This window comes from Aythya marila (assembly GCF_965140915.1).
Source record: "Aythya marila genome assembly, chromosome: 1".
NCBI classification, from domain to species: domain Eukaryota; kingdom Metazoa; phylum Chordata; class Aves; order Anseriformes; family Anatidae; genus Aythya; species Aythya marila.
Genome location: NC_139042.1, coordinates 149,154,770 through 149,182,454, shown reverse-complemented (window position 1 = coordinate 149,182,454; position 27,685 = coordinate 149,154,770). Strand labels below are relative to the sequence as shown.

At 40.7% G+C, this 27,685-nt stretch overlaps 1 protein-coding gene across 3 annotated transcripts in view; it reads right to left on the bottom strand.

Moving 5' to 3' along the window:
- The window catches only part of STAB2 (stabilin 2), an 87,389-nt gene extending 62,374 nt beyond the window's left edge, over positions 1-25,015 (bottom strand). For all 3 annotated transcript variants that reach the window (XM_082752077.1, XM_082752079.1, XM_082752078.1), the window contains exons 1-11: positions 24,729-25,015; positions 20,214-20,347; positions 19,323-19,438; positions 14,474-14,559; positions 13,482-13,551; positions 11,564-11,659; positions 11,134-11,259; positions 9,341-9,537; positions 8,211-8,344; positions 2,795-2,928; positions 36-118 (exon numbers count right to left, since the gene is read on the bottom strand). In XM_082752077.1, the coding sequence (XP_082608203.1) occupies positions 36-118; positions 2,795-2,928; positions 8,211-8,344; positions 9,341-9,537; positions 11,134-11,259; positions 11,564-11,659; positions 13,482-13,551; positions 14,474-14,559; positions 19,323-19,438; positions 20,214-20,347; positions 24,729-24,812 (1,260 nt within the window). In that variant the 5' untranslated portion in view covers positions 24,813-25,015. The remainder of the gene's footprint in view (positions 1-35; positions 119-2,794; positions 2,929-8,210; positions 8,345-9,340; positions 9,538-11,133; positions 11,260-11,563; positions 11,660-13,481; positions 13,552-14,473; positions 14,560-19,322; positions 19,439-20,213; positions 20,348-24,728) is intronic.
- Positions 25,016-27,685: the final 2,670 nt, after the last annotated feature.

Here is a 27,685-nt window from a genome sequence, read left to right as displayed (position 1 = left end):
TCTCTCATTCAAAACCCTTGTTGTTGTTTACTTACATTGATACCTTTGAGTCCCCTGTTTGTTGGTACAAGCACGGTAAATGGTCCCAGGTTACTCAATGGCCATTCATAGACATTTTCTTATAAGGAGAGGAGAAAAAAAGATAATTGAGTATTTAAAAGCTCATTAAAGGAAGGAACTCTATATTCTGTGTGAGGTATGAAAGGGCAGAACAAGCAACTATAGTATCTGTGATTATGAAATGTTAATTTAAGATTCTAGAAGATGAACTGTTGAAAGACAGTGGAATGTTAATCCAGGTGCTGCTGCGTATTAAACCCAGGATGAGGCAAAATACTCAGAATGCTTTTAGTACCCTGGATTCCATAGCATGCAAGCCAGGATGATGGCCACGAAAACAGCACTGCTTTAGAGCTGTGCTTTTGCAGGGAAATGTCTTCCTGATTTAAATCAATTCGGGCTTCATGGGATAAGGGATATGTGGTTGACAACCTGCTGGTAATGCAAATATCAGCAAACACATAGCTGGAAATAAAAGCTGATGCACTGCAAGTTAATTAGTTTGCTTGCTACCCAGATGGTATTTCCATTTCCAAGACAGACAGAGAAGACTACTGAGTCTGTAGCTGAAGCCATTAAATATTTCTAATAATCAGTTCTTTTCTCAGAGTTTTGAAATTAGAAGTGGGGAAAAAAAAGCATCTTTATAGTCATGATGGGTATGTTGTACCACAGGATATATCTTAAAATTAATACACTGTCTGGACTATTCTGCTTTATATTCTTAGTTTTTGAAAGACATTAATGTGGAGTGAATATACTGTAAAATAACCTATGCAGTTAATGTGTCTTTATAGTTGCTGGCTGGTGAATCATATGGCACATTTAAGTCCAAAATTTAACCAAATAACATAACATTTGGATTGTTGTTGACAAATGGTGGCACTCAGCATGCCACGCACTTTTCAGACACAGAAGGAGAAACACAGAGAAATTTCAACTTAGCTCTCACTGCTGAGGCAATGGATATCTGTTTTCAGTGCTAAATATAAAGGCAATTGCCATTTTTTTTCCTTGGCCAGCTATGTAGGATTCTTACTCTATTCTCGTTGGTAATTGAGGGCCTTTTTTTCTTAGTTGCTGGGCTCAGTGAGAAGAACTAAGCAAATTATATTAAACAGGAGGGATTTCTTCATATTTGTAAATCTAATTCCAAAATCCATCTTGATTCTAGCAGTGTTTGTTCCTGGCTCAAATTTTTGACACTGCAAAGATAAAGATCTGGTGGTAAAGATAGTTCTGTTCTCTTCACAGGGTGGCTGCAATAACTGCTAAAGGCTGGACTCATTTCTTTGGATGCCTCTTTGCTATTGTGCCACAATTGTAAACAGATATGAACATCTTTGAGGAGGGTGAGTCATCTAGCTAGCTAAAAGAATCCTTTAATTTTTTTTTCCTATACTTTTTTACCATTTTATTTGAGAGTTCACAAATAATTTGTCTTTAATTTCCCAAGAAAAGCTCTGTGTACAAATGCACGTTTTCTAAAATCTTTGTCCTGCCATCAGAAATTCCTTCTGCTGCCACCATCCTTCCTGCTTAGTGCTTTCTGGGATATTTCCTTATGTTGCTCTCCTGTTGCATTTCCAAACCTCATAAATACCAAGGATTTGCAGCTCATCTGATTATAGGATTGCATTTGTCCTGAATAATAAAATTCAGCTACAAAGGAAGTATTTGGATCTGCCTTGGAAATGGATTTTACATTATGATCTAATTTAAGTAGTTAACACCTTTCCCCCCATTTCTTGAATTTCATCATTTTTATCTGATATGTTATCACTGCTTTGTACAATTAGATGATATGCAGGCCAATGACAGCTTTGGGTGTTATGGCATGATGGATATAACTTTATTATTAGATAGTGTGGGATAATATGAGTTTTAAATTTAAAATTAAACCCCCAAATGTGCTAAAGCGTGGCTGAAGAATTTGCTTCTCTATGCCTTACTATGTTATTAAAATACTTTCCTAAAACAAGGGTAACAAAACAGATTAAATTTATGTTAGAAAATGCCAAGGCACTGAGTTTGAAACACTCCTTTGAGGGGGATTGTGGTTTAGCAGGATTTTTGTCGAATACAAGCAGAATTTCTGATGGAGAAATGGCTGCTCTGCAGCTGGCAGTCCTATCCTGCAGCTCTGCAGGACATCTCAGGTGCTTTGGTGGTGGACATCTCATCCATGAGCCATAATGGGCTCCACCTCTCTCTGCAGACAATTTAGAAACCTGGAGATACCTGTCCCCCAGCTGCGGCCAAGGTGCTCTAGGGTGGATCAGAAGGGAGGTCCTGAGGGTGACAAAGACTGGATAGTGATGGTTTCTTCCCCTCTCCACTCTACTTTTTCCTGGTGAAAGCAATGCCACTGTTGATGGCTGGAAAAGAGGGACCCAGCTGGTAACTGTGATGTTTTGGTGGATTCCCGTGCTTTGTTCTCTATTAAATATCAGTTATCCAAAGCAATGGGGCTAGGGATGGAGAGGATTTTATCCTATGGGGCAAAACCCACTGGTCGTACCAAATCATGTGTGAGGAATCATGGGAGCATATTTAGCACTTCTGCTTGGAAATTTTTGGAGATTGCTTAACGTGGTGAGCAAAGGCAGCTCTAAGTGGCCAGAGGGAGCCTGTGGTGGTCAGTGTGCACTGTGTCATGCCATTGGTGGCACGATCCTGCTGCCAGGGATGTGGTGAGGAAGACAGTGCAGGAGGTGACCGTGTGCTCACTTACCCATGAGTGATAAGGCAGATGTCAGCTTGCCTTGCCACCGTCCTCCCACTTCGGTGTTCAGGTCTTGGAGGCGCTCCATGATGCTTCCGTAGCACACAAACCCGTTCCCCACAAAGCCCCTCTGGCACGTACACCTGTGAAGGGATTGTCACTTTAGCTGTGTGTTGATGCACTGTGGGGTCAGTAAGGCTCTGGCTAAGCATGCTCCAGGTGTTATTAACTACTTCTCTGAAGGCTTATTCAGGGACAATAATGCATTTTAGTTTTGCATCTTTCCTTCAGCATGCTGTAACAGTTGCTAGTGGGATGGTATATGCATTTTGTCATTTAATGGGTAATTATATTAATGTTTTTTTTCATCACTTGGCTAGCTGTAAATTTCCCTTGCTCATGTAGCCACTTCCGTGGCTTACATCAAACCTTGACTCAGCAGTGTGATGGATGTGAAACTGCATTACTTTGCAGTAAGAGTGCCCTTAAATCCCAGCTATTTAAAGAATTATAGCTGTGTGAGCAGTGGCTTAGTGTGTTATATGTGCAGGTGTGTAGGGAAGCGTGGTGGCCACTTGCCTGACATGATGTCCTTCTGTCAGCTGGGCAGTGGTGTGTTAGTGGTGTCTGTCTTGCAGGGCCTTTTTGACAGGGGGCTCTGGCTATGTGATGCCCTTGGCCATGGTGCAGTGTGGGGCCTCCCATCCCCTTTGGGGTTCCTGAATGTGATGGTCGCTGAAGCCCAGCAAGCCATGGAGCCTGCCTGCCCATGGGCAAGGAGAGGCTGTGGTGGAACGGTGTGAGGTGTCACCCCCACAGCAGTGGGGAGGTGATGTAAAGCTTTAAGCCTCCAGTCACTCCTGGTGGCTTGGCAGGAGTAATGGTGGTTACATATAAAGGGGGTGGTGGCAGCTCATAGAAAAGATGTGGCAGGGGTGTCAGTCCTTTCAATAAAGCAAAGTGATAGAATGTGTTACAATGACTTTTAAGCAACACAACCGTTTTGGGCAATGACACTGGTATTTTAACATTATCTTTCTTCTGAAGCTGCAGAAGCATGAAATCTCATGCTTCTTCCGATGTATAAGTTGTGCTGCTGCTGTGTCTGTACTGGCAAGAGCACGTCATCTGTGACACCCTGGCTGTCCCATGGGGATGCCAGCCTGTGAGCGGTGTCAGTGATGCGTGGTAGACCCAGCCCTATGTACTTCCAGGGCAGCCTTGGGTTGTGTTGCCCAGATGAGTGATGGGCAAAACCTTGAGAAGAACTCAACAGCCTTGCAGCCTGGAGGTGGGCTGTGTTTAGGGTGATGTGTTGCAGCCAAGGGAAAATCTAAAGGAAATTTATGGAAAAGCAACCCTGAATGTCAACCTGTCATTTTCCATCTCATAAGGGAGGAAACACATGAAAATTGGACTTAAAAGCCATGAAAAGCTCAGTGTTCAAGAGAGGTGGGGAAGAAATTGTTGGTCGTTGACAGGGTTGACGCGTGCTTGTATTAGGTGCTGATGGGTACAAGTGGTTGTGATTTTCAACAAGCAACTGACCTTGCATGTGCCTCGACCTTGTGTCAGCCTGGCTATGGACAAGGAGAGGTGATCAGTACTTTCTGAAAATCTGGGCTCTTGAAGCCTGCCTCAGAGTGAGCAGCTACCAACACCTGCAGTTTTTGCCAGTCAGCAATTTCTGTTGCACCCTTCAGAAATGCTGCACCTAGGGGATGAGCTGGAAGTGTCAGCTCTGTGATTTACTCATCTCCAGGGCTAAAATTAAAGCGGGCACTTGTCAACATGTAGCATGCACAGAAAGAAATTCTAACTATATTTAGGAGGCTAAACAACTATATTTGGCTAAACAACTGTGTTGCCAAACGTTGGCTTTTAATAATGCTTTTCCTAATCAAGTCTCCAGCATGTTCAGTATTTATGTAAGCCCTATCCATAATGACACATCCATGTGGACTTTTTAATTATTATTATTTTTAGTATCAAACTATATATATTTTTAGGTATCAAACATTATTCCACACAACTGAAAAATCTCCTTTATATAACTAATGACCTAACCATTTCCATGTGCTGGCTGTTATGTACACAGATTTGCCAATCACAGAAGTATCAACCTGATGCCAAGTTAACTCCTGTTTGCTATGTTAGTTCTCATGTCTGCATGGAAATAGTCTTTACCATAGCTATTTTCTTGATGATAGCAATCTTATTCTAAAATCTCCACAGTCCCTGCAAACTGATGAGGTTGCATATGTACTCAGGGGGATATAAGCTAGGATTTTGGCCAGGAGGCTCAAGCTTTTATTCTTTCTGGTCATGGGTAAAAATAGCAGCCTAGAAGCATTGTAACTTGTTAGAATGCAACTTGGATGGTGAGACACCTTCTTTTTAAGGGGATCTCTTGGGTAGAGGGTAAGACTGCAGCCCTGATGAAGGGTTTGGGGCTGGGAGGTAGAAGCAATTCCTCCTTGGGGGCTGACCCCTTTCTTCTGTGGTGGTGGAGACTGATGGGGTAAATATCACTATACTGATGTACATAGCCCCCTTCACTTCTGAGTGGAGAAGGAAAACCTGAGGCCTTAAAGAAGCTGAGGAGCGGTTTAATAGAAAAAAAAGAAACCACCCTTGAAATACTGAACAAATTAGATCAAGGTTTCAAAATAAATCTCTCTTTTTCAGCAAACAACCATAAAAGAAGAGAGAGGTTAAACACTAAATTTTTGGCTATCACTTCCAGGGGTACAATGAACTGCAGAAATACCTAGTTTGAAATTAATTTTCTGAGGAAAATACTGCTTATAAGAGAGTATGAGCCCAGTAACATGGTTTGGATTTGCCTTCAAAGGAAAGCATTTAGCAAGTACAGAGTAGCACTTATCTCAGGGGCTTGAGGCCTTCAACCTGACTACCATCTCACCCTCTTCAGTGCAGTCATTTACTCTGTGTGGTTGGGATAAGGAAGGACCAGCTAGGTAGTTGTCTACATTGATTTTGTCTTAGTTTGCCTGGAGGGTCTGGTTTACAACTCATACTGTGTATGGCTGGACAGGTTTTGCTTTGAATGCGTTGTGTACTACAAGGGCTGGGTGTCTCTGAAGAGGAACAGATTTATAAAAAAGTCTTGCTGGACAATTTAAACTGAGTTGTTTGTTCTCATGATATGATGCATGGACAGCATAGGAAAAAGACTGGGGAGCTGCTACAACTTGAGTTCACCTAAGAAGAGGAGCAGAATTATATCTTTCTGGAAAAGGGAAGCTCAGCTTTCCATCTCCATTTATTTTAATCTATTTTAAAAAGGGGGGTTTTCTTTATGAAGCTACTAATTTCTACGCTGAAGACAGAGTCAGAGTAAAAATTATAGTGGAATTTGAAAAGAAAATAAAGGGAGATCAGCTGAGGGAAAGCTTGTTCAGCTTGGAAACCAGAGAAGTTACAGTCTAACATTCAATGTAATTCTGCACCAGCTGAAGCTTCATAGTTTCTGGGCAAGGCTGTACCTAATTACTTGCTGAAGCAGCGCTATGGAAAGTCTCAGCACTCATTCAGAAAAGATCTATTTAGGAGCAGAAACAGAGATGATCTTGATTTTCCAAGAGGTTGCTTTGTTATGTTCATAAACTTTAAACATTTGTATTTTCTACATGTTTATGTAAGTACAAATAATTTGATTCTGGAGAAATCAGAAGCAACAATATGTGGGAAGTCATTTAAAAACTAAAATAAATGGAAGGGAATAAACTTGGGTTTGTGGACTCACTACAGCTCTTTGTTTTAGAAGTTTGAAAACCAACCAAGCAAAAAACTGCAAAAGCATATCCACAGAACCCCCCCTCCCTAACCCCAAATACATTTAAAATCTGGGCTGCAGCCAAAATACTTTTACATGTATCAGAAACAATTTAATGTGTTCACATTTGCTAATTATTTTCTTTGCAAATTTCCTATTTTGTAAATGGATTCACCTTAACTGGAAATTATTCAGTACAGTTTCTCTTTTTGCCAAGTAGATAGGAGTGGGATTCAAATCATATTAAAACTTTCTTCTGTTTTATTTTTGCTGTTAAAGGTCATTAAATAAATGACATGCAAGGCATTTGTTTGCTTTTTTTCAGTAACAAGTCATACATTTTTACTGTCATAAACTTTAAAATTAAAAAACAAAACAAAAAAACAGCTGTTGAAAATTAAGTTGCAACAGTGAAAAAGTGATGCTGTAGAAAGGAAAGGTGCTGATTTGTGTGCTGTGGAATTTGTTTTTAATCTTTCAACTCATGAAAATTAGCATTTTAGTCTTAATTTCACATAGAAATACTCTCCGATCTTTAAAGTTTTACACCTGGCTCTGCTGGTGTGCTGCAGCAGCCAAGTGTACTTTTGAGTACTACAATATGCTGCGGAAATGAGCCAGGGGATATTCTAGAGAAATTTGTCGGAAATGCACGATAGCTTACACAAAAGGCAATGTTGATTCTTAACTATAAGAAAAAGCTCAATAATGATGCAAGCACTGACAAAAAGAATGCTTTCCCATGTGAACACTTGCTGTCTGTAAATCTATAAAAATAAATAATTTGTTCCCCAATTTACAACTGATGGCCTAATTTGTCTTTCAAATTGTAATTCTCAGCTCCCGAAATCTAGCACTTCTGGGACACCTCTGTAGACTCAGTACTAGCTGTCACTGGCCTATAAAAACATGTAATTCCAGTTCCTTGTTTTAATACAGCGTTGCTAAGTCCAGTGTTAAAGCCAACTTTCCTCCTAACATCTGCTTAGCAAATTTCTGTACAGGAAAACAAATTCTGACAGAAGTTGCGCAGCTTCCCACATGCTTTGAGGAATCTGCGGAGGCGGGTGTTGCTTTCACAGCATGGGGAACAGATGCCCTGGTTGTATCTGCATTAGTATACTAAAAAGGGCCAGAGCTCTGGTGCTGTCCTGGGATAATTAATGCTGATTAATTTTTAGCATGCTGCCTGGCATGGTTCTGGCGCACACAACGTTTTCCCAGGCAATGCCCAAGCACAGCTGAAGGGATAGCATGTGCCAGGGATCTCTGCCAAGAGGCAGTTACTCTTCTTTGGAGGAGGAAGAGTATTTAGCTGTGAGCCAGACCACGCTGCTTGCCCTCAGGAACAGAAAAAAGGGTTTGGTCCTTATTTACTAATGTAGAAATGACCTCTGAGAGCTAATAAAAATAAAACTTAATAGGCATTAGTGATTGGACTGATGAGATTAAGCATGTCCTAACTGGTTCACCCTAACCCCATTAAATCCCATAATTTGTGCTTGATAATGAAACTATTAATGATAACTTCAGGAGGTTTTCATCCACTGGATTTATTTTAACTGCATGCTTACTACAGGAGGAGGGAGAAACTGGGTGAAAGCTTTAAAAAGCAAAAAGACTTACGTGATCTGTCCTGGTGCAACCATTGAACATTTAGCTTTTTTGTGACAGGTGTTGTTTGTTTCACAAATGTCTATCATGCTGCATCCTTTCCCAGGTACAAAGTTTGTATAATGCTCCTTGCATTCACAGTGGGACTACATCAGAGGGATGGAAGAGGAGAGAGAAAAATCAGACATGCACAAACTGTAGGTTTCAGCATACTTTCTGCTACTAGGATTTAAAAAAATGGAAAACTTTCAAAGCCTTAGTTAATCACCTGGTGAGTTTAGTTGCAAGTATAAAGCTTATCCCTATTTATCTAACTCCCTTTGAGGCTTTACCCACTCCAGAAAACTACTGACACTCAGTTAAAGCCCTCTAGATTCAATTCTGTGACCAGAAAACATTTAAAATCAGCGTGGATAGGTTAAAGCCTCTGCTCCCACAGTCCTCAGCCTCTCAAAAGAAGTGCCAAAGCACATTATTTACTGGTGAGGTGTATCAGCAGTACACACCAGCCTGTGTGTGCCAGCCACGTGCAGCTTGCTGAAAAACCCCCAAATGGAGAAACTTACATGACCATGAGCTTCAGGACAACCCTGGGTAACTTTTCTGCTCCTCAGGGTGTCCAGGCAAGACAGGCATAGTCTACAGAAGTTTTGCTTTCTCAGTGTCAGGAGTACAACAGAGAAATTTGAGCCAGTTCCCGATAGCATGAATGCTATGCAGTCTTTACATGGTGCCATTCATCAGTAGTTCTGAAAGACCCAAATTATGCTAACTTTAGGTGTTTAGCTGCAGTATCTGTGTGAGGACCTTACTGGTCCTTGCAGTCACAGAAATTTAACTCTGAGAAGCTTCATTTCGGTGCCTCCATTTAGAGGAAACAAATTTGAGCCAAAACATTCCACAGAAAAAGACCACACTAATGTCATTCCCATCTTCAGAGGGAAACACACTAGCATGTGTAGATAGAGAAAGAAATGGGGTCCCTCCTGGCCACCTGCAAGGCTTATGCCAAAGCCAGGAGTCAATCTTGGCTTCCCTGAGGCCTGTGCATGTACCCTCATGGCTTCTTTCTGGAGACAATGCAATTTCTTTCCCTGGGCAGCTGACAAAGGAAACATCTGAAGCACAAGTTCAACACTAACCTTTCCTGGGCCATCATATATGCAAATGGTAGACTGTGCAGGGCAGTTCCCATATATTGCTTGGCACGGGTCTATGGGTAAGCAGACTTGACCATCCCCTTTGTATCCTTCTTGACAGGCACATTTGTGGTGATTTGGTCCAAGGTAAATGCAGTTGGCATTAGGATCACAGACCTTTTTGGAGCATGGGTTGATAGCTTGAAGAAAAAAAAAAAAAAGTAAAGGAATTATTGTCCACCACTCTAAAACTGAAGACAAGGATTTGCTCAAGCATCTCTATGTCAAACAAAGCCCGGGCAGACTAAACTTCTCATAACAGCCAAGTCTGAAGTATCGTGGCGACATAAAGACAGGAGGGAGGAATGTGTTTATACTAACGTACTAACATAGCAACTGTTTGCTTTTGTACAGAAATGATCTCTTAACTTGGCAAATTGTGTTATAAACAGATTAAAAGATATAATGTGCTCATTAAAATATTACAACTATTTTCCTGTTCTGTGGTGGATTTTAACTACAGTACGTCAGGTATGTGATATGAAGTCAGTAAAGGCTTTAAGTGTGTGCTAGATCAGTTGGAAACTATTTCTCAATACAATAGGTCTGCTGTTTTCTTTCCGGTAATTAAACAATATAATGTCAACCATTCAGCTGTATGGAAAACTGGCCAGCAAGTTCTTTAGTTGTGTCTTCCACACTGTTGTAGGTTCAGGACTGGACTGGAAGCTCACTGTTTATTTCCAGGAGCTGTTTTTTCTTTTTTCCAAGTCAATGGCATTGTTTGTCCTTGTTCATATTCCAGCAGTGCTTGGAGAGCTTCTTTAGACACCTTTGTGTCCAGTTTAGGACACAGTCAAGCACATCTTGCAGCTGGAAGGGCGGTACTTGCCGTCATCCCCTCTCCTCCTTGTCCCTTTTGTACCCCTCAGCTGGGACTGAGAGAGTTGGCAATGCTCAGCTTCACTCTCTCAAGCCTTCTCTTTTGTTCTGGTGCAAAATCACACGTGCACACATTTCTGTGCTCAAACTGACCATGAACAATGCCACCTCCCAGATGAGTTGGGGCAATCACTGCTATCCTCTGTTACATAGTTCTGCTGGAGCTGCTTGTCCTCAAGAGGTAAGGCTGCTAGCATCCTTCTCTGCTGGTTGCTTGTCTGTGTTGCCTACTAGTAGAACCTTGCATTCCCTGAGAAGTCACTTTCTGATGTCCTGCTCTTGGATGGTGGTCAAGTCTACTCAGAGAGGACTACCACACAGGACCAAGAGATGCCAGAGTTAGGACCAAGAGATCCCAAGAGGTGACTCAGTATCCATGTGAAAGAACTTCATGGTGAGGGTGACAGCACTGGAACAGGCTGCCCAGGGAGGTTGTGGAGTCTCCTACTCTAGGGATCTTCAAGGCCTGTCTGGACACCTACCTGGGCAACCTGCTCTCAGGAACCTGCTTTGGCAGGGAGGTTGGACCCAATGATCTCTTGAGGTCCCTTCCAACCCCTACAATTCTGTGATTCTGTGATCCATGCTATGCCTTTTAAGGGGGCTTACTAGGTTTATTCTGGTTGTATGGACTGAAGTTTATGAGCAGTTGGACTGATGTGCATCTGGAGCACATTTTAGTGCTTTGCTTCATCTGGAAGGAATCTAGCTTGTGCACCTGAGACTGCTTTGATATGTGAACCCAAGAACAGTTACGTCAAGATGATGGTGAGATTTGCTTCAGAAGTGTTTAATATCTGAACTGTAATGATGATGTTGTTCCCAAAGAACCCAGTTACATTAAAATTACTCACGTTCACAATGTGTACCGTCCCCGTGGTAGTTGGGCAGACATGTGCATTGCAATCTTCTGCCATCCTCATCTGAGATGGTGCATCTTGAGTTTGCAGGGCACCGCAAGGCCTCGCATTCAGCTATTGCTGAGGGACAGAGGGTGACAGATTAAGCTGTCTGCATACTCCTGTTCCAGGAGACATTTCAGCTTTCAGTATACCAGCTGAAAGTCCACCTGGCTCGGGGACCATCCATCCCATCAATCCCCATCTTTATTCTGGTGATTGAAGGGGTGACAATGGTTATGGAAGTTCACGGGCAGGGTTTGAGGTTCAGTGTATGTCTAATTGCTTAAGTAAATAACCTGAGACTAATTTTACATTTGTCCTCACCAAGTCTAACTGTATCAGAGCCATTGAATATAACTTATATAGAAAACAGCCTACTTACGCTGATCACAGCTGAGTCCTTGGTATCCAGACAAGCAAGTGCATCTTCCATCCCCTGTAATTCCACTGTTGCACACTCCATGAACACAGTTGCAAACTATATGGAGAGATGAATTGGCTTTAATGAATAAGGATGGTGTTTGGAAAGACATCATTAGTGGTTACCCATAGCAAATAGTGTCCTGGCCAACAGCTGTTAAATATTACAAAGCACAATTTTCAAACCAAGCTTTGATCAGACTTCATGAATTACAGGTTTCCATTAATGAGAAGATCAAAACTCGTAGCTGCATATATCAGCAAATAACAGATACTGATTTTTGCAGTCTGGTATAATAGCCTGAGGGCCTGAAAATCTTCAGGATGTGTTAAATATAAGACTTATAAGACTTATAAGCAGTGATGATAGTTTACCCCCTTCCCTTTACAAACATATGCCATGTTCATGCAAATTGCCTATCTTAATTAATTTTTAATACTTTACCTGTGTTAGTAGTCCTACTACAAAAAGGAGAAACTTCTAAGGTATTGTAGAAAAGCAGTTAGTCACAAATGCACGGTAATTGTAGGTACTTAGAAAACTTGGATAAGCTCAAATATCTGCAAGCTGAAGTGTAAAATGATCCTTAAATTAAAATGTAGTTGAATCCTTCAGCAGCTGCTTGGAAAATAATTACATTTGCAATACTGAATTCATTCAAGTACCCTAATTTTATGAAAACGTCTCAGTTGCCTTTCTGTGTATCAACACTGGCATCCAGTGGACGGCTGGTGGAAAAAGAACCTTTAAATCAGCCGTGGTGTAGGATTAGTATAGAAAGGCCATCACAGATTATTTAAAGTGAGGCTGTTCATGACTCTTTTTTAGGAGTAACTTGATGCAGTTCTTGAGGGAACAAAAGTGTTTTATTTAGAGATAAACAGCTATTACTGCTTAAGAAAGCAGGCGATTTTGTGAACTTGTATAACGCTCATTAGGGTTGAGGAAGATAAGTAAAATAGTAGAAATCATTAAGAAACAGGCAAAATAGGAAAATATACAAATGTATACACTTGTGACCTATTTTAATTTTAAATAGTGCAAATAGCTCAGATCCTTCCCTCAATGTCCCACTACTCCTAATAGAAGTATGGCCAGTGTGATCAAAAAAACACCCCACAACTAAACAAAAGCTACCCTTTTTCACAGTTTTCACTGAATTATGGAGCTCCATGGCACACAACATTGTGGAGACCAAGAGCAGAACTAGATTTAGAAACAAGGTACATAATTCCTGGAGGATGGTCCAACAGGAGCCATTAATTTCAATACCACATGAGTATTTCATGCCCTATACAGATGTTCTAATTAGCAGATGAATTTAAAAGTCATACCAAAACACTGTATACCACTATAAATTCTGCATTGATATGTTCCTGTCCAATATTTTGTAAGCACCGTTTAGATCAAGTAAATGCAAATCCATCATTTAGGATGAAAACTGGGTGACAGGATAACAGGGTGGCATACTGCAGGAACACAAAAATAATTCTAATCCCAAATTTATTTGACTGTTGGCTAAAAAAAAAAAGATATTTAAGATAAGATTAAAATATTTTTGTAGTGCTACACTGACAGTGTTCTCTGCATGACTCTGAGTTGAATGGAGGACTTGTTAGTGTTAGGTCAGAGGTTGGACTTGATGATCTTGAGGTCTCTTCCAACCTAGACAATTCTGTAATTCTGTGAATCCAGTCCCTCTATGAATGAGAAATTGAGTAGCTGCCTGTTTTCTTTCCCTGTTGTATTTCTTGAAGCAGAGAGCAGCTCCTGGTGGGAAACTAAATGCCCTTCTCGTTTCACTGTGATATCTTAGTGTCTGAATACAGCTTGCACTCACCTGCTTTTCCCCGTTTCAATACAGAAAGCTTAAACTTACCTGATGTGCACTGAGGACCAAATAAATTCTCCTCAGCACATTTTTCACAGGCTGTCCCACCAAATCCTTTCTGTGAATTACAGAATGGAAATAAAAACTTAAATCTCTCATCTGTATATAGACAGACAGATAAACAGTTAGTAGCCTGGAAGCAACATCTTTAGCTTCCAAAAAAACCCCAAAGCACACTACCACCAAGAACAAAACAAAACAAAACAAAAAGTCAGTCAGCAAATCAGAAATGACCACTGAGATTTAGAAAATGTTCTTTTGAATAATTTTTTCTCTGCTTTTCTTCTTCTTTTTTTTTTTTTTTTTTAACTTTACACTTGAAATCATATCACATTTTGAATATCAAACAATAATTAATTAACAATAATTAACAATAAAATAACTAATTAACAATAGAGAATGATAATCAAGCCTAAGGCCCAAATCATTTCTGTAATTGTTAGGTTGTATTTCTTGACTATTTCTTATCCTTTCAACATTTCACACGTCGCCAAAGGATGTGATTTTGATGTAATGGAAAGATTGACCAGTAGAGGAGGAGGTAAAAAAGATTTGAGTCGTGTTTTTTTTTTTTTTTTTTTATTATTTTTACTAAATGTATTAAGCAGTGCACACTGTACTCTCAGAGAAACATATTGAGAGTATAGTCCCAAATACAATTATTTCTAATTAGGGCAAGTAGTCATAAGTAGCAGCACACATTAAAAGATAGAACTCAAACCACGTATTTCAGGAAAACAAAATGGAAGAACCCTCTAATAATTTTACCTGAATATGCCTAAGTCTACAAAAATAATACTATGAATTTTAGTGTGAACCAGACAAAAAATGAACTCCAAGCAGGCCACCTCTGCTATTTTTGAAATACTCTCATGTACGCAATGTAGCATGTACTATTTTATGTACTAATATTTATTATTATTTCTTAGTGGCATTTATATACTGAAGTTATATTTTTTCCTTTATGAGAAAGGCTGTACCTGACAAATGCATGTTCCATCCCCTTTTATGCCCTCGGAGCAGCGTCCTCTCCCATTGCATGGTGATGCAGCTCCTCCTGGACATGCTGGAAATGATGATGTATAAGTGATCAGTCACCTTGCTCTGACCCTTCTGCCCCACTTGAATGTTTGGGTGAGGACCTTGGAGGCTGTGGGGCTTTGGGCCAGGCAGGGTGATCAGGTGATGGCTGCTGTTTTGCATCTGCATCACTTGGCTTCACCAGAGACCATCGCCACTCTCTAGTATGGAAAGTTTAAGCTAGTTCTGCAATCAAGGGATTACAAAAGAATAGAATTCTTATTCTAAAGTGCAGCACTGATTTAGTCCCTTCTGATTTACCTCTATCGTCCTCTAAACTGTTAGATTGCTTAACAGAAGTGACGTTTGCATGACCGCTTCTTTGGTACGTTAATACAACTGACTGATTGAGAACTTGCTGTCAGGATCATATTTGATGGTAAGCTAAGGTTTAAATAAGCCTTGCTGCAACACGTGGCCTGTCCTCCCCTCCTCTCTTCCTCTCAATTGCATTTGATATATCTGGAAAGTTCCTCCCTCATACATCCTTTAAGACTGTGATGTTTGATTCAACCCCCCCTAGAAATTAAAATATGAGTATCTCATGACCCACTTCTCTCCTATGGGCTGTGGTCACTACTAACATTTGGGTGCCAAAGATGTGGTATGTTCAGATCCTCTTATGCTAAAACTGTGATTATAGGTGGTGGTACACTAGGGGAGACAACGTCTGACCACAAACCCCAGCCAGATGGAGGGAGGGGATTAGAAACAATGATTGCATTTCCAAATCAAAGTAGTTTAATTTATGGCTAAGATTTTTCAATATCCATGTTTTAATAAGAGATTACCTATAGAAAACACATATCAGAGTAGTTTTTAGTCAGATTGTTCTGTCAGGTTTTTCCTTCCATTGGGAATATCCTTATTTTTAAGTCACGCAGCCTCTCTGTGGAAATGATTTATTAACTCCCTTGCATAAGCCCTTCCATCCTGTCAGCCTAGCTGGAGTTGCCATTAGGCACCATAATCCTCATGCAGGTGGTATCTAAATGTAGGAAACTCCTATTGCCCTTGTAGGTGCTCTGCTGTACATTACTGGTGGATTTATTGCTTATAGAGTCTTGGTTGGTTCCATGTGTGCTGGAGTGGACAGCACTGGATTTATGCTCCCACTGGGGAACGTAATCCTTATTTAGAGTGGTTACGTGACTCGGAAGTTCACATGAAAATGAATTTGATTAGTGTGGAGTGATGAGCAAATAAGTGTATGTGTGTATGTGTACACCTAATTTTAGTGAAGGCTTTGGCTTTATAACACTGTCAATTTTTCTCTGTTTATTTCTTGATGAGTTTGTGAGGTCTGTTGGATTTGAGTAAGCTCCTCAGGAAAAATCAGTACTTTTAAAGGTAAAAATCTGAATCTGGTTCATCTCATATATGCTGAAACAAAAGTGTTTATTAAGAATTGTGATGAAATAACCAGGAACAAGGTAAAGGGACAAGTACATATACTTTAATCTCTAAAGTAGCTTTTAGTGAATCTTTAGGTATGGTGTGACAGGTATATGGATCTTTAGGACTGATGAGGATGCAAACTCTTTAATGTTTGCTATCGAATGAAAACAATTTCAACTGCACTGATACTTCTATTAAGCGTGCAAAGATAAAGAAAACTCAAAGTTAATGATGTAAATTCCAGGAAAGTACACTTCAAAACTGCTGACAAGACAGTGTTTTGCTGTTGGTATTCATTCCACTTCCCCTTGTCTTCACTACCTTGTCTCCTGTTTTGATACCACCACCAAGGGACAGCTTTATCAGAAGCTTAGCAAATTACCGCATTGTTCAACAAGTTTAGTTAGGCAGATAAAGCACTTCCTCTCCTCTCGCTCACGGTGCGGCAGGAGGCAGCGCCAGGGCTCTACTCTGGGACACCAGCATGACACGGGGTGACACTGGCATGGTCACCTGGCCCAGCCCTGGTGTTTGGGAGAATTTGGTTTCTGTTGAGGATGCTTTTCAAAAAGTAGTAAAAAAGAGATGTTTCTGCTTACCTCTTTACAAATACAGGAGTTTGCAGGGCAAATCTTTATGCCTAGCTCATAAAAGCTTAAATCTATCAGTGTTTTTTTTTTTTTTTTTTTTTTTCTTTTTTTTCTCATAGAGTTTAGTTTTGCTTTCTTAAGTGCTTTCAAATGCATCCTCTTCTTGGATTACGTATCTTCTCCAGCTCCCTGCACTGAAGCACTTGTAAAGATATAGTTTGAACCATATCCTTTGATAGAATTTGGTGTATTATCTTTCCTCTTGACCTTTTGTTTTAAACTTTTTTATTCTTGCAATGCTTTCCCCCCAATTGCCCATACTGTGCACATTTGGTTTTGTACCCAGGCTTTTGATCGGAATCATGTAAATATGTGCCCAGTGTGGCAACATGAGATGTGGTAGGAGTGGCTCACACTGGAGCTCATAGCTGACACACGTTGGCCATACAAACTCTGCCAGCTTTGGCTTCTGCAGTTGGATGAGATGGAGAGAAATTAGTTGTCTCTATAAAACTATATTCTTGCTGGCCTGGTGGAGCCAATTAAGGTTCTGACCAGGCAGGTGCACAGTGATAGTGTCAGAAAGCTGTGCTCTTTTCCCCTCTGCTTTTCTGTTTTATCCTGATGTCTGTTTACAGAAGGATGTCTCATTTGCTCAGGGCACTTAGTAGGGAGGGAAACAGACGAAATATTTTTCATTCATGCCATGTGTTACAGTAAGTGCTATCGTTTAAGGAAATCAAAGCAGTATTTAAGACCTAATTCTGTCATTGCCATCAGATATTAAAGGTGAAGTAAACTCCTAGTCAGGATTTTTTCTTCCAGTCTCAGGAAGGACAGGTTTTCCTCCAAGCATTTCAAGGCATGTTGTATGGTCTTACAGAGACTGTGATAACGCAGAGAGCTATTTTCTTCCTCCAAATGACAGCAGAAACAATGCTGAGACCTTGATTTTTAGAAGAGTTGCTTTCTGAGGCCAGGAAATATGCCTGAAGGAAGAGGGGGCCTCCTTGCTCCTGCAGCCTCTGTCTGCAGCAGGGCAGAGCTCACATCCCCCTCTGCAAATACCCATATACCTCTTGTGGTCTCATGGAGCACCCTGAAGTATGAGTTGGTTGAATGTAGAAATGTATTTCTCTTTCTGGGCATTGCGTGGGAAAAGAGTAAATTGCTACACAAGTGGCTATCTTCAGAGAAATACTGCACTGCTAACTACACTCCTATTTTTTCTATAAAAGTACATGTTGGTTGGATTTTGATTTTTTGTTGTTGTTGTTGTTAGTTTTTTTTTTTCTCTTTAGTAGATAGATGTCTTGCATTTAAACCAGAGCTTAGGCCATGCTAAAATTATTTGTTTATCTATTTTGTGGACAAAAAATCTTCATAGATATTGAACCAGACCTTGACTCCTTGAACTAAAGGGGGAAATGAGCTGTCTGGGCAGGGAAACATCCTTTGCAGGTTTTGATGACTGCATCACTAGCCTGAAATTTGATGTACTTGTGGAGATGCTGAAATAATTTTCCTGAGGAAGAGGCATCTGGAGGAGACATACTCCTCATTGTTGCTACTTGAGTAATGGCCTTGAACATTCAGTGTCTTCAAAAAAAAACACCAAAAAACCCTGAAAGAAAAGACCCTCCTAGAGTAAGAAAGTAAAGAGTTAAGTAGATTTGGAACTATTGCAAATTCAGAAGAAAGCACTTTTGACCTAAAATAAAAACTTGAAAGTTGCTGTTTGAAAACTTTATTTTTAAAAATCAATTATGGGGATGCTCCCAACTGATAGAACACTATGAGCCACAGAGCTGGAAAGTAGCTCTGCAGAAAAGGACCTTGCAGTCCTGGTAGACACCAAGTTGAACCTGAGTCAGCAATGTGTGCTTGCTGCTAAGAAGGCTAATGGTATTCTTGACTTCATTAGACAAAATATTGCCAGCAAGTCAAGAAAGGTGATCCTTACCCTCCACTCAGCACAGATGAGGAGTGCTATGTCCAGTTTTGGGCTCTCCAGGGCACAAGAGGCATGGACATACTGGAAAGAGTCCAGTGGAGGGCCACCAAAATGATCAAGGGACTTGAGCAGCTCTCCTGTGAGGAGAGGGTGAGAGAGCTGGGGCTGTTCAGTCTGGAGAATAGGAGACTTGGGTGGAATCTTATCAATGTGTGGAAGTACTTGAAGAAAGGGTGCAAAAAGAACAGAGCCATTTCAGTGGTGCCCAGTGCAAGGACAAGAGGCAAAGGGCACAAATTAGAACATAGGAGGTTCTGTCTGAACATCAGGAAGCACTTCTTTACTGTGTGGGTGATGGAGCATTGGCCCAGGTTGCCCAGAGAAGTTGTGGAGTCTCCCTGCTTGGAGATCTTCAAAAGATGCCTGAACATGGTCTTGGTCAACCAGATCTGGGTAGCCCTGGTTGAATAGGGATTTTGACCAGATGGTCTCCAGAAGGCCCTTCCAACCTTAACCATTCTGTGATTCTGTGAAGTCATTTTACAGCCATTGACTGAAATGATTTGTTCTGAAAATCTCAAAATCTAGGAGATCCCTGAGTTTTTGGAAATTTTCCATGGATTTTTATTCTTTGGTGAATCTTTGGATATGCATTTTCTCCAAATTGTCCAAGTTTTGGTTAATCAGCGCTGCTTATTTCTACTCCTGTAACAAACTCTAAGGAATAAAATTCTCATGGAAATAGTTTCTGAAAGCAAGAAAATCACTGCTTTCCTTCTATTCAAATTACGGCCAAAAGGAGCTTACCCATGCAGTCTGGGCCCCAGTGTCCCTGGCAGCACTCAGGTTGTTCAAATTCCTTCATACAAGCGTGTCGGCATCCAGGAAAAGAAAGTGTGTGTGTTTTAATTTCTAGATAATACCTAAGGAAAATAAATTGGAGCTGCATTAAAGCATTTAAAAGCCTTCTGTGGTGAAAAATAAAATTCCTAAACTCCTTTTCCTCTTTCAGTGTTGGTGAAGGGCACTTCAAGCTTAGTTGTATTGATTTTGACTTCTTTTTCTTCATTAAAATATACACTGTATATCAAGGGCTTAAAAATAACCTCAGAGACATTCCTTTTGCAAAGTATATATTTATTTTCTTCACTTCTGCAACCTTAACAATTTAATCCAAGTTTTGGTTTGAAATAGCATTTGAAAAATTACTTAATATCAAGGTTCTTTTAAATGCTAAGTAAGCATACTTAAATGCTAAGTAAGCAATTTTTTTTTTCCCCTTAATTGAAATTCAGGCAAATTTTTAGATTTCTTTTGAGATATTTTCCTGCCATGTCTAGCCCCACACACCCAGCCTGGCAGTTTGAAAATTCTATTGTTTGTACACTCTCATTCATTTCAAGCATGCAGAATAAATAAGGAAGCCATTTTATGATACCACTCAAAGAAAAATCTCATAGGCCATCGATACCAATGTTTATTTTCCTCTTATGTCATTTACTGTTTAACTTTAGACACAAAGTGCTCTAAGTGACACTTGAATTCTGGAGCAGGTGAAGTCAATAAATGCTGGCTGTAAATAACATTTAAATTTTCCTTAAGAAAACTGCATAGAGGTGATAATTTGTGATACAAATCAATATCTTGTGATTCACAGAGAGCAATATTCATGGTAAAAAGCTCAGACAGAAGAAATACCTGCAGTCTGGTATTCCAGTCCCATTGGTGATTTTGGTGTAGCCGGCAGGGCACTGGGTTTCGAGGTTTAAAGAGCAAGGTACACATTCAGTTTTCATTCGAATGAGCAGCTTTTGATCACATTGCTTCTTCATCTGTAATGGGAAAAGATTCATTAAAAAGAAAGGATAGGTCTCTGAATTGATATAACTCTGCCCCCAGTGGCTTTACTGACAAATGACAAATTGAGCTCAGGCTTTACCCTCACCCTCAGCCACAAGCCCTGTCCTGCTCAGCAGCTACAAACCCCTGCTCTGGGGCTCAGCTTGGTAGCATACTACATACTAGGGCTTCCAGTAGTATTCACTGCATGAAATACACTCAATATGTTTATGCAGGACAAACTTGATTAAGAGTATTATTTCTATTAAGAATATCTTATATAAGAATTCTTTATAAGAATGCTAAGTCCAGCAGACTTGAAATGGAGGTTACTGAGACAGCATCAGCTATATTCAGAGTGTTAATTCTGAAATTGCCTTGCCAACCCAAAGCACGATGGAGACAGACAAGTGCTGGCAAGTGCCTTCTTCATCCAGTGGTAAAACCAAACATTAGGTGTGGAGGAAGTTGCTTGTGGCTCTGCGCACGCGGAGCATGGCACAGGCCTTTGTTAAGGCGGGTTTTGTATTATCAACACTGCTGTATTGAAATGGGGGATTATGGCTGGTATTTTCAAATAGACATAAAAGAATGTTGTCCAGCTTTCCTTTGAAATCTGATAGAAGTTATGGGCCTGACCCTCCTTTTCCCCCACCTGGAGAAAGCCACAAACAGCCTGGCTTAGGAAATCTGGCTGTAGCACTCCAGCTCAAATGCCAAGGGCTCCTGCCGCTTGCTGTGGTGTTTTGAGAATGCAAATCTGACAAATGAATTGAGAAGGTGGCAAAAAGGGGAAAAAAATAAGGCTTAGGACATTGTCACAGTTTTGGCACTGTATTTTGTGGTGTAGAAATTAAATTTTTGAAAGCATCTATATAACAAAAATGTCTCTGCTTCCTGCTACTAAAACAGTCAATCCATCTAAAAGCAAAACTCTTTGCTGAACTCCACTTACTGCTGGTTTCCCATTCTGTCTTAGTGGTGAGTACTTCTAGAAGCAAGCTCATAATTCACAAGTGAAGAGAAGTGATGTATTGCAAGATATCATCTTTAAAAGCCAACAAAAATAACAGGTGAAACTATCATTGCCGGAGAGGAAGTATTGTAAAGTGCTTAATTTTCTAGTCCAAAATAACCATTTACCCACTGATGTCTATGTATGGACCATTTAGGTGGTCTTAATTCACTGAAGCAATATTGACCGCGACAGACTTCCTATCTGATACAGCAGGATTGAAGTGAACTCTCTGAATGGCATTTCAATTAAGTAGCAAGCAGTCAATTAAGACAATGTCTGAACTATTGCCAGTCTGACAAGGAGGAAATGCTTAAAAGTTTATTTTCAAAAGCTGTACCTGCCTACTGCATATGCATGCATGCTTGTGTGTACGTATGTATGCAGGGACCAGTTACAGCAGCATCATTCATTTAGAAATATTTCAATATGTTAATAGTAGGCTGTGGAGATTTGAGGTAGCTTCACAGATTATACAACTAAGACAATTGTACCAGAGGAGTATAATACAGGATACTGGAGGTTCTTGCATGAAATTTTGTTTGAGCAAGAGATCTCTTAAAAAGCATTTGTTTGATTTGGAAATGGCTGGTCAGTTTGTGGAGAAGCAAAATGTGGTATGTTGTTTCTGTCACAGTTCAGCTGTGATTGGTTTGCTTCAGCCTCCAGCCAGTGCTCTTCTGTAGACTGCATGACAAGTAGCAAACTGTTCTCTTACCAAGTTTACTACTCCCTTCCTATAAATACATACAGCCGAAGATCAAAGTACATGTTCTTTGTGCACCTAAGTAAATAGCATTGCTTGGATTCCCTGCTATGACTCTCGTTTCCCAATTCTTGAGTCATTTCCCCGGCTTCCCTCCAGATCCTGCTCAGTTTGCCAGTAGCCCTTCTGGATGGGGAATGTCAGACCCAGTCTGGCTGGGCAATGCTGGTGCACGTGAATAGGACCCGTGTGCTCCCCCTGCCAGGTCTTTTCTGTCCCCCACCTCAGCAGACTGACCACTAACCCTTTGTGCAGCAGCACCTCAGCAGATCTTTGGGTCATTTTCTATGCAGAGTCTATTCCAAATCATCTCTTCCAATGACAGAGCCTACTGCATTTTTTATGTTGCTGATGTGATAGCCTCTGGTATTTCTGCTCAGGGATTTTCAAACAAAATACGTGCACATGAACTCCTGTGCAGTCCAGTCCCAGATGTGGACCTTCTGTGTGCATGTGGACTGTGCAGCCTTGTTGCAGAAGTTCATAGTTGCCCTTGGTGGGTACACTGGTTCCCAGGGTAGGATTTCTGCATGTGCTGTAGCCTGCTAGTCTGACATAAGGCCCTCACGCCAGCAGGTTTTTCCCTTTGCTGGTTATCTTTCCTTCAGTGTTTGTGATAGCAGCACATTTCAGTAACGAGGATGGTGAGGATGTGTCCCAGATGCTGACAAGGAGATTAAGTTACATGAGCTCTGAGGGACTCTGCTTGATTGTGATTGCCCAGTTGTAAGTACATTTCAAGAGCTATTTAGTTGTCAGTTTTTAGTCTTTACAGAGATACCATTGAAATCTGAATTTCAAATTTCTGATCTTTCAAATGAGGTGGAGTTATATTTGGGTGATGAAGCCTCTTCCTGTAGTGCAGTTGCATTTCAGGCATCACTGAAATAAAAATGAGACCCTTTTCCAGATTTTCCAGATGTGGGTGTAGTGAAGATACAGCTAGAGTAAACACTAGGCAAAGCCACAGCAAGCAGTGCCGTGTGAGCTGAACTGAGCAGCCTTTCTGTCCTCTTGGCAGGGCCCAGAAGTGCTGGGCTAAGCTGGCTCTTGGGCTTCAGGTCTAAAGTATCTCCCACAAACTCAGCTAGAGCATCCCTGCACCTTGCTTCCCACCCAAAACTGCATCATGAGCACTTCAACCTTTCCAAAATCCCAGTGCTCAGGACCAGTGCGGCCACCAAAGAGTCCACCCTTAACGAGAAATTCCTCATGTGCCAGAGCAAGAAGCACCACCACATATATGTGCAGCCTCTGAACCTTAATTCTTATAACTATTTCCACTGAGTCAAATCAGTACCATTAATGTTGAAGAATCATGATAAATTCAGAGCATTGTCTGATTTTTCCATTTCTTTAACCCAGTTGACTATTTAAGCCGGGCTCCTCGCAGGTGCCTGGGGAAGCCATCACAAGTCTGAGGCTGTGAGGTACAGACTTGAAAAGGTGTTGGTAGGAGCGGCTGAAATGACCTCAGCACAGCAGTTTTTATCCAAAAAGGCATCCCACAAAATTTTAGTTTTGGAACAAGAAAATTCAAAGAGATTTTATGGAAGATAAATTCTAAATAAAAGTAGGTTGTGTACATTTTCCCTCCCACCAGCTATAAAAACTATTTTAAAATGGCAGGGTTATTTCCACTTTCTCCCATTTCCTCCTTTTCTCTTTTTGCCATTAGAGAAATTAGAAGAAAGGTGATTTGTCAGTGGCTCTTTCTGAGAGATGGAATAATGCGTTTCCCAGTACTTGTTTGTACTTGACAAAGTATTTTTCCATTAAAAAAAAAAAAAAAGAATAAAAAAAAAGTGGTTTCCTTTTTTTATTTTTATTTTTTGTTCAGTTTTTCCCTGTCCTCTTGTTTCCTGTTCTACATGTGTTTTTTCTCCAGAACACAGTCATTTAAAGCATCATGTTGTGAGGCAATTTAAATTAGTGCATATTTATCTCACTGACAAAATCCTGGGTCAGATTAGTAAAACAACTCTTTCTGCCTCACTACAAGAGTGTTGAAAACAGATTTCATGAAGTTCCATAGATCCATACACCATTTGTATGTGATACATACACAAAACTCTACAAATATTTTACATAGACTTATAACTTCATAAAATTACTTTAAATGGCTGGATTTCCTATTTTTTTTTTTTTCCCTAAATCTCTGAAATAACATTTCTTCCTTCTGGTTAGTAGAGTAGATATTCACTATGGCAAATTTTCTCCTTTCATCTTCTGACTTATCAGAAATTCAAATGGTTGTCTTTTGTTGCTTTTGACGAATGTCAGCTACAGTCTTTTTTTGCCAGGTTTACCATTTTTAGAGGCTTTTTCAGCATATTTGGCACATCTTTTGAGTCAAAATCTCAGCCAGACAAAACAGATACATTTATCTTATTTCAGAGGCTTGAATTATATAGCTATTGGTTTGTAATTCAGCGCCACATGGCATCAGTGACTGTTAAAGGTTTTTTTTTTTTCTTCTGTAAGATACCCTATCTGTTAACAATTCTCTCTATAACAGTGAATGAACCGCCACTCCCATAGTGTAATAGAGACGCATCATAAATCATTATTTGAATAAAAAGCTGCTTCTTACCTGATCTGGGACTTTTGATGTCAAACACAGCTTCATTGCAACCAAAAAAGCCAAAAAGTATAAAATGAATGGATTTTTTTCCATTGTGAAGAATTTGATTTTTTTTTTCCTCAGAGTTCTTCAGACATGAGTACTAAATTTATGACCTAAAGTGATTGTTAGAGTTGCTATTTCTTCAGGATTTTTAAGCAAGTAGTTTAAAACAACACTTGTCTTCCTGAAGGAAAATGAGTAAAAGTGAGAGCACGTGAAGCCTCCCTGCAAACAAGAAAAATTCCAAAACTCAGGGTCTGTGCTGAAAGTGTTCACTGCAAAGCTGAATAAACCCTTCCTAACTGAATGACAGGATATCCTGACAGGGCTCTGTTCATTTATCCATCTCTCTGAAGCTGTTGACAGTACAAAACCGAGGACATTTAACTGTTACGACAAAAGATGTTTTCTTCTTTAAGGTGGGCAAGAAGAGAGGACTGGAGCAACTGCTGTGCTTGCTATCATTCTATTTTTCAACTGATCTTAGGCAGAGTGAAGGCTCTTTGGAAGTTGGCTTATCAGCCCCTAATGATGCAAGGGTTGGTCCCCTGGTTGTAGTTTAGGGAGGAATACTGACTTTATCTCAGGAGGCCAAAAGAACGTTTTCCAGCTTTGGTTATCTGGATTAAAAAAAAAAAAAAAGGGTGGGGGGATTTTTTAATTAATTAATTTATTTTTTTCCCTTTTGTTGAATCATCTTATTTCTTGGAACTATCAGAAGAAAATTAAATTAGCTATGTTACTTGTATATGATTGTGAGGGATTAGTAAACAGACATTGTAGGTTGCCAATAGTGAGTTCTTTGGCTGCTTTCTAGTTCTGCTCTTTTCTGCTGCTCTGGTCAGTCTTGTAAGGGCAGCCTTTCTCATTTCTTAAATTTTCAATGATTTGGCTGCCTCCAGTTTGCCAGTTTTGCACACACATATATATATATATATATATATATATATATATATATATTTTTTTTTTTTTCCTCATACAAAGTTTTGTTTTAAAGTTAGGTTATGTTTTTGACTGAACAGTCCACAGAAGCATAGTGGCTGTAAACACAGTGCTTTCTCTTACCTTTCTGCCAGATTCTTACTTGTAGACATGGCTAGATGCTTCATTTACCTTTAGACCACAAATGTAATGCCTGAAGGAGTTGTACAGATTTATTTATTTTTTTCCCTAAAGAGCTCAATGATGATACACACACAACATACAAAGTAATCTACTCATGTTATACGCTCTGACTGAATACTGCAAAATTGCTGGTAGGAGATGGCAGGGCAAGATGTTTCCTGCATGCTCATCAGATCTTGTTCCTTTCTGCTATACGATGAGGAGAGTAAATCATTTCTATTTTTTTCAGACAAGATAGCAGCCAGAGGTTGTGACGTGCATGTTGACAGTATGTATGGCCCTGAGAATTGCCACTTCTCTTTTCTCAGGTCAAGGCCTTTCACCCTCTATTTTGCATACAATGGACAATCTGGCCTAATGGAGGGAGTCATTCATTTTTTTCTTCAAAAGAGCAAAGCCTTGGAGGATCTTCTCTCCCAAGTGATGACAGCTCGTCACCACATCCTATGTGCAGCAGGACGCGTTGCTCCCTCACATTTCCAGCAGTCAGCACTGGAATGAGGATGTTTTATGCCATGCACTGAAATTACTTAGAAGTTGGCCTTTCTTCCCTGCAGGAGGATCCCAGGTGTTTTGTTTACCTTGAAAACTGTAGGAGTGGGAATGCAATCTGGTTTTCTTCCTGCTTTTAAACTAATCTTGGAAAATATTTTTCATAGGAATAAAATGTGAAGTTTGGGAGTAAAATTTACCTTCCCTCTTCTACAGCTATGCCACCAGCAACAGCAAGGGGCAGGTTGCTGGAGCTTGGACGGGATGGCTACCTGGGCAAAGCGCAAAGCACATTTTATGTGTGTCACAGCAGGAGCTGACAGCTTCTGTAGTAGCTGGAGGGCAGCAGGGCTTATTGCCTGTTGCCACTTGAGACAGTGCAGTGCTGAAAGGAGCTGTAAATCAAGCACGTCCCTTTCCTGTGCTGTAGATCAAGATAAAAACCAACACACATCAGCGCTATGTTATCTGCCGTTAACTCCCATATAGGCACTCATGTGAAGCAACCCCTTTTTGTCTTTCCTTCCTCTCCATTCGTGTCAAGTGTGGTCTCTGCTAGCCCCTTTGCTGACCGCCCTGCTCCAGAGGGACTGGCCACCATTTTGTGCTATTGGGGATGGGGATTTTCCTCGTTCATAGGGGTTAGACTATACCAGGTGCTGGCTATAACTGTCTGGCCATCTCCTGTTCTGCTCTGGCCAAAAATATAGGCTAATACATCACCTGGTGAGCAGGAGGCTTGAAGCAGTCTGTGTGTTGTGATATCATTGCTGATGGCAGCCTTGAAGCCACCTTAGTGGCCTGGCTGGTGGTGACAACGCTACTGGGCAGCTGATGACTCCAGTGCTGTTGTCTGTGCTGGTGTGCTGTTGGCACGGGCAGCAGGCCCTGCCTGCTCTTTCACCTGTTGCTTCTAGAAGCAGTGGTGTGCTGGCAGTCTCAGCAGGCTGGGACACACGTCCTCCCCTTCCCCTGTGGATATCCAGGCCATGGAGTGCTGAGGGCTCCAGGAATCTCTTGGAGGCAATGTCTACCCAGTGCAGTGATGCATCTATGCCGTCTTTGCCTTGGACATACTCCAGCTCTTGCCCTTGGTGTGCTTGTGTCCTTTCCTGTTCACCCAGCCCTAATGTTTCTGGGACTGTTCTTTTCTAGGGTCAGTGGAAGCAATTGTGTGCTCTTTTTCTTGCTGCTCTTATATCTTGACTGAAACCTTGAATTTCCTACTCTGCAATCTTCCTGACTTTTATTTTAGTTTTGTGGTGTGCCTCTTTCTCTGTTCAGCTAAAGTGGTGTAGAGGTCTTGG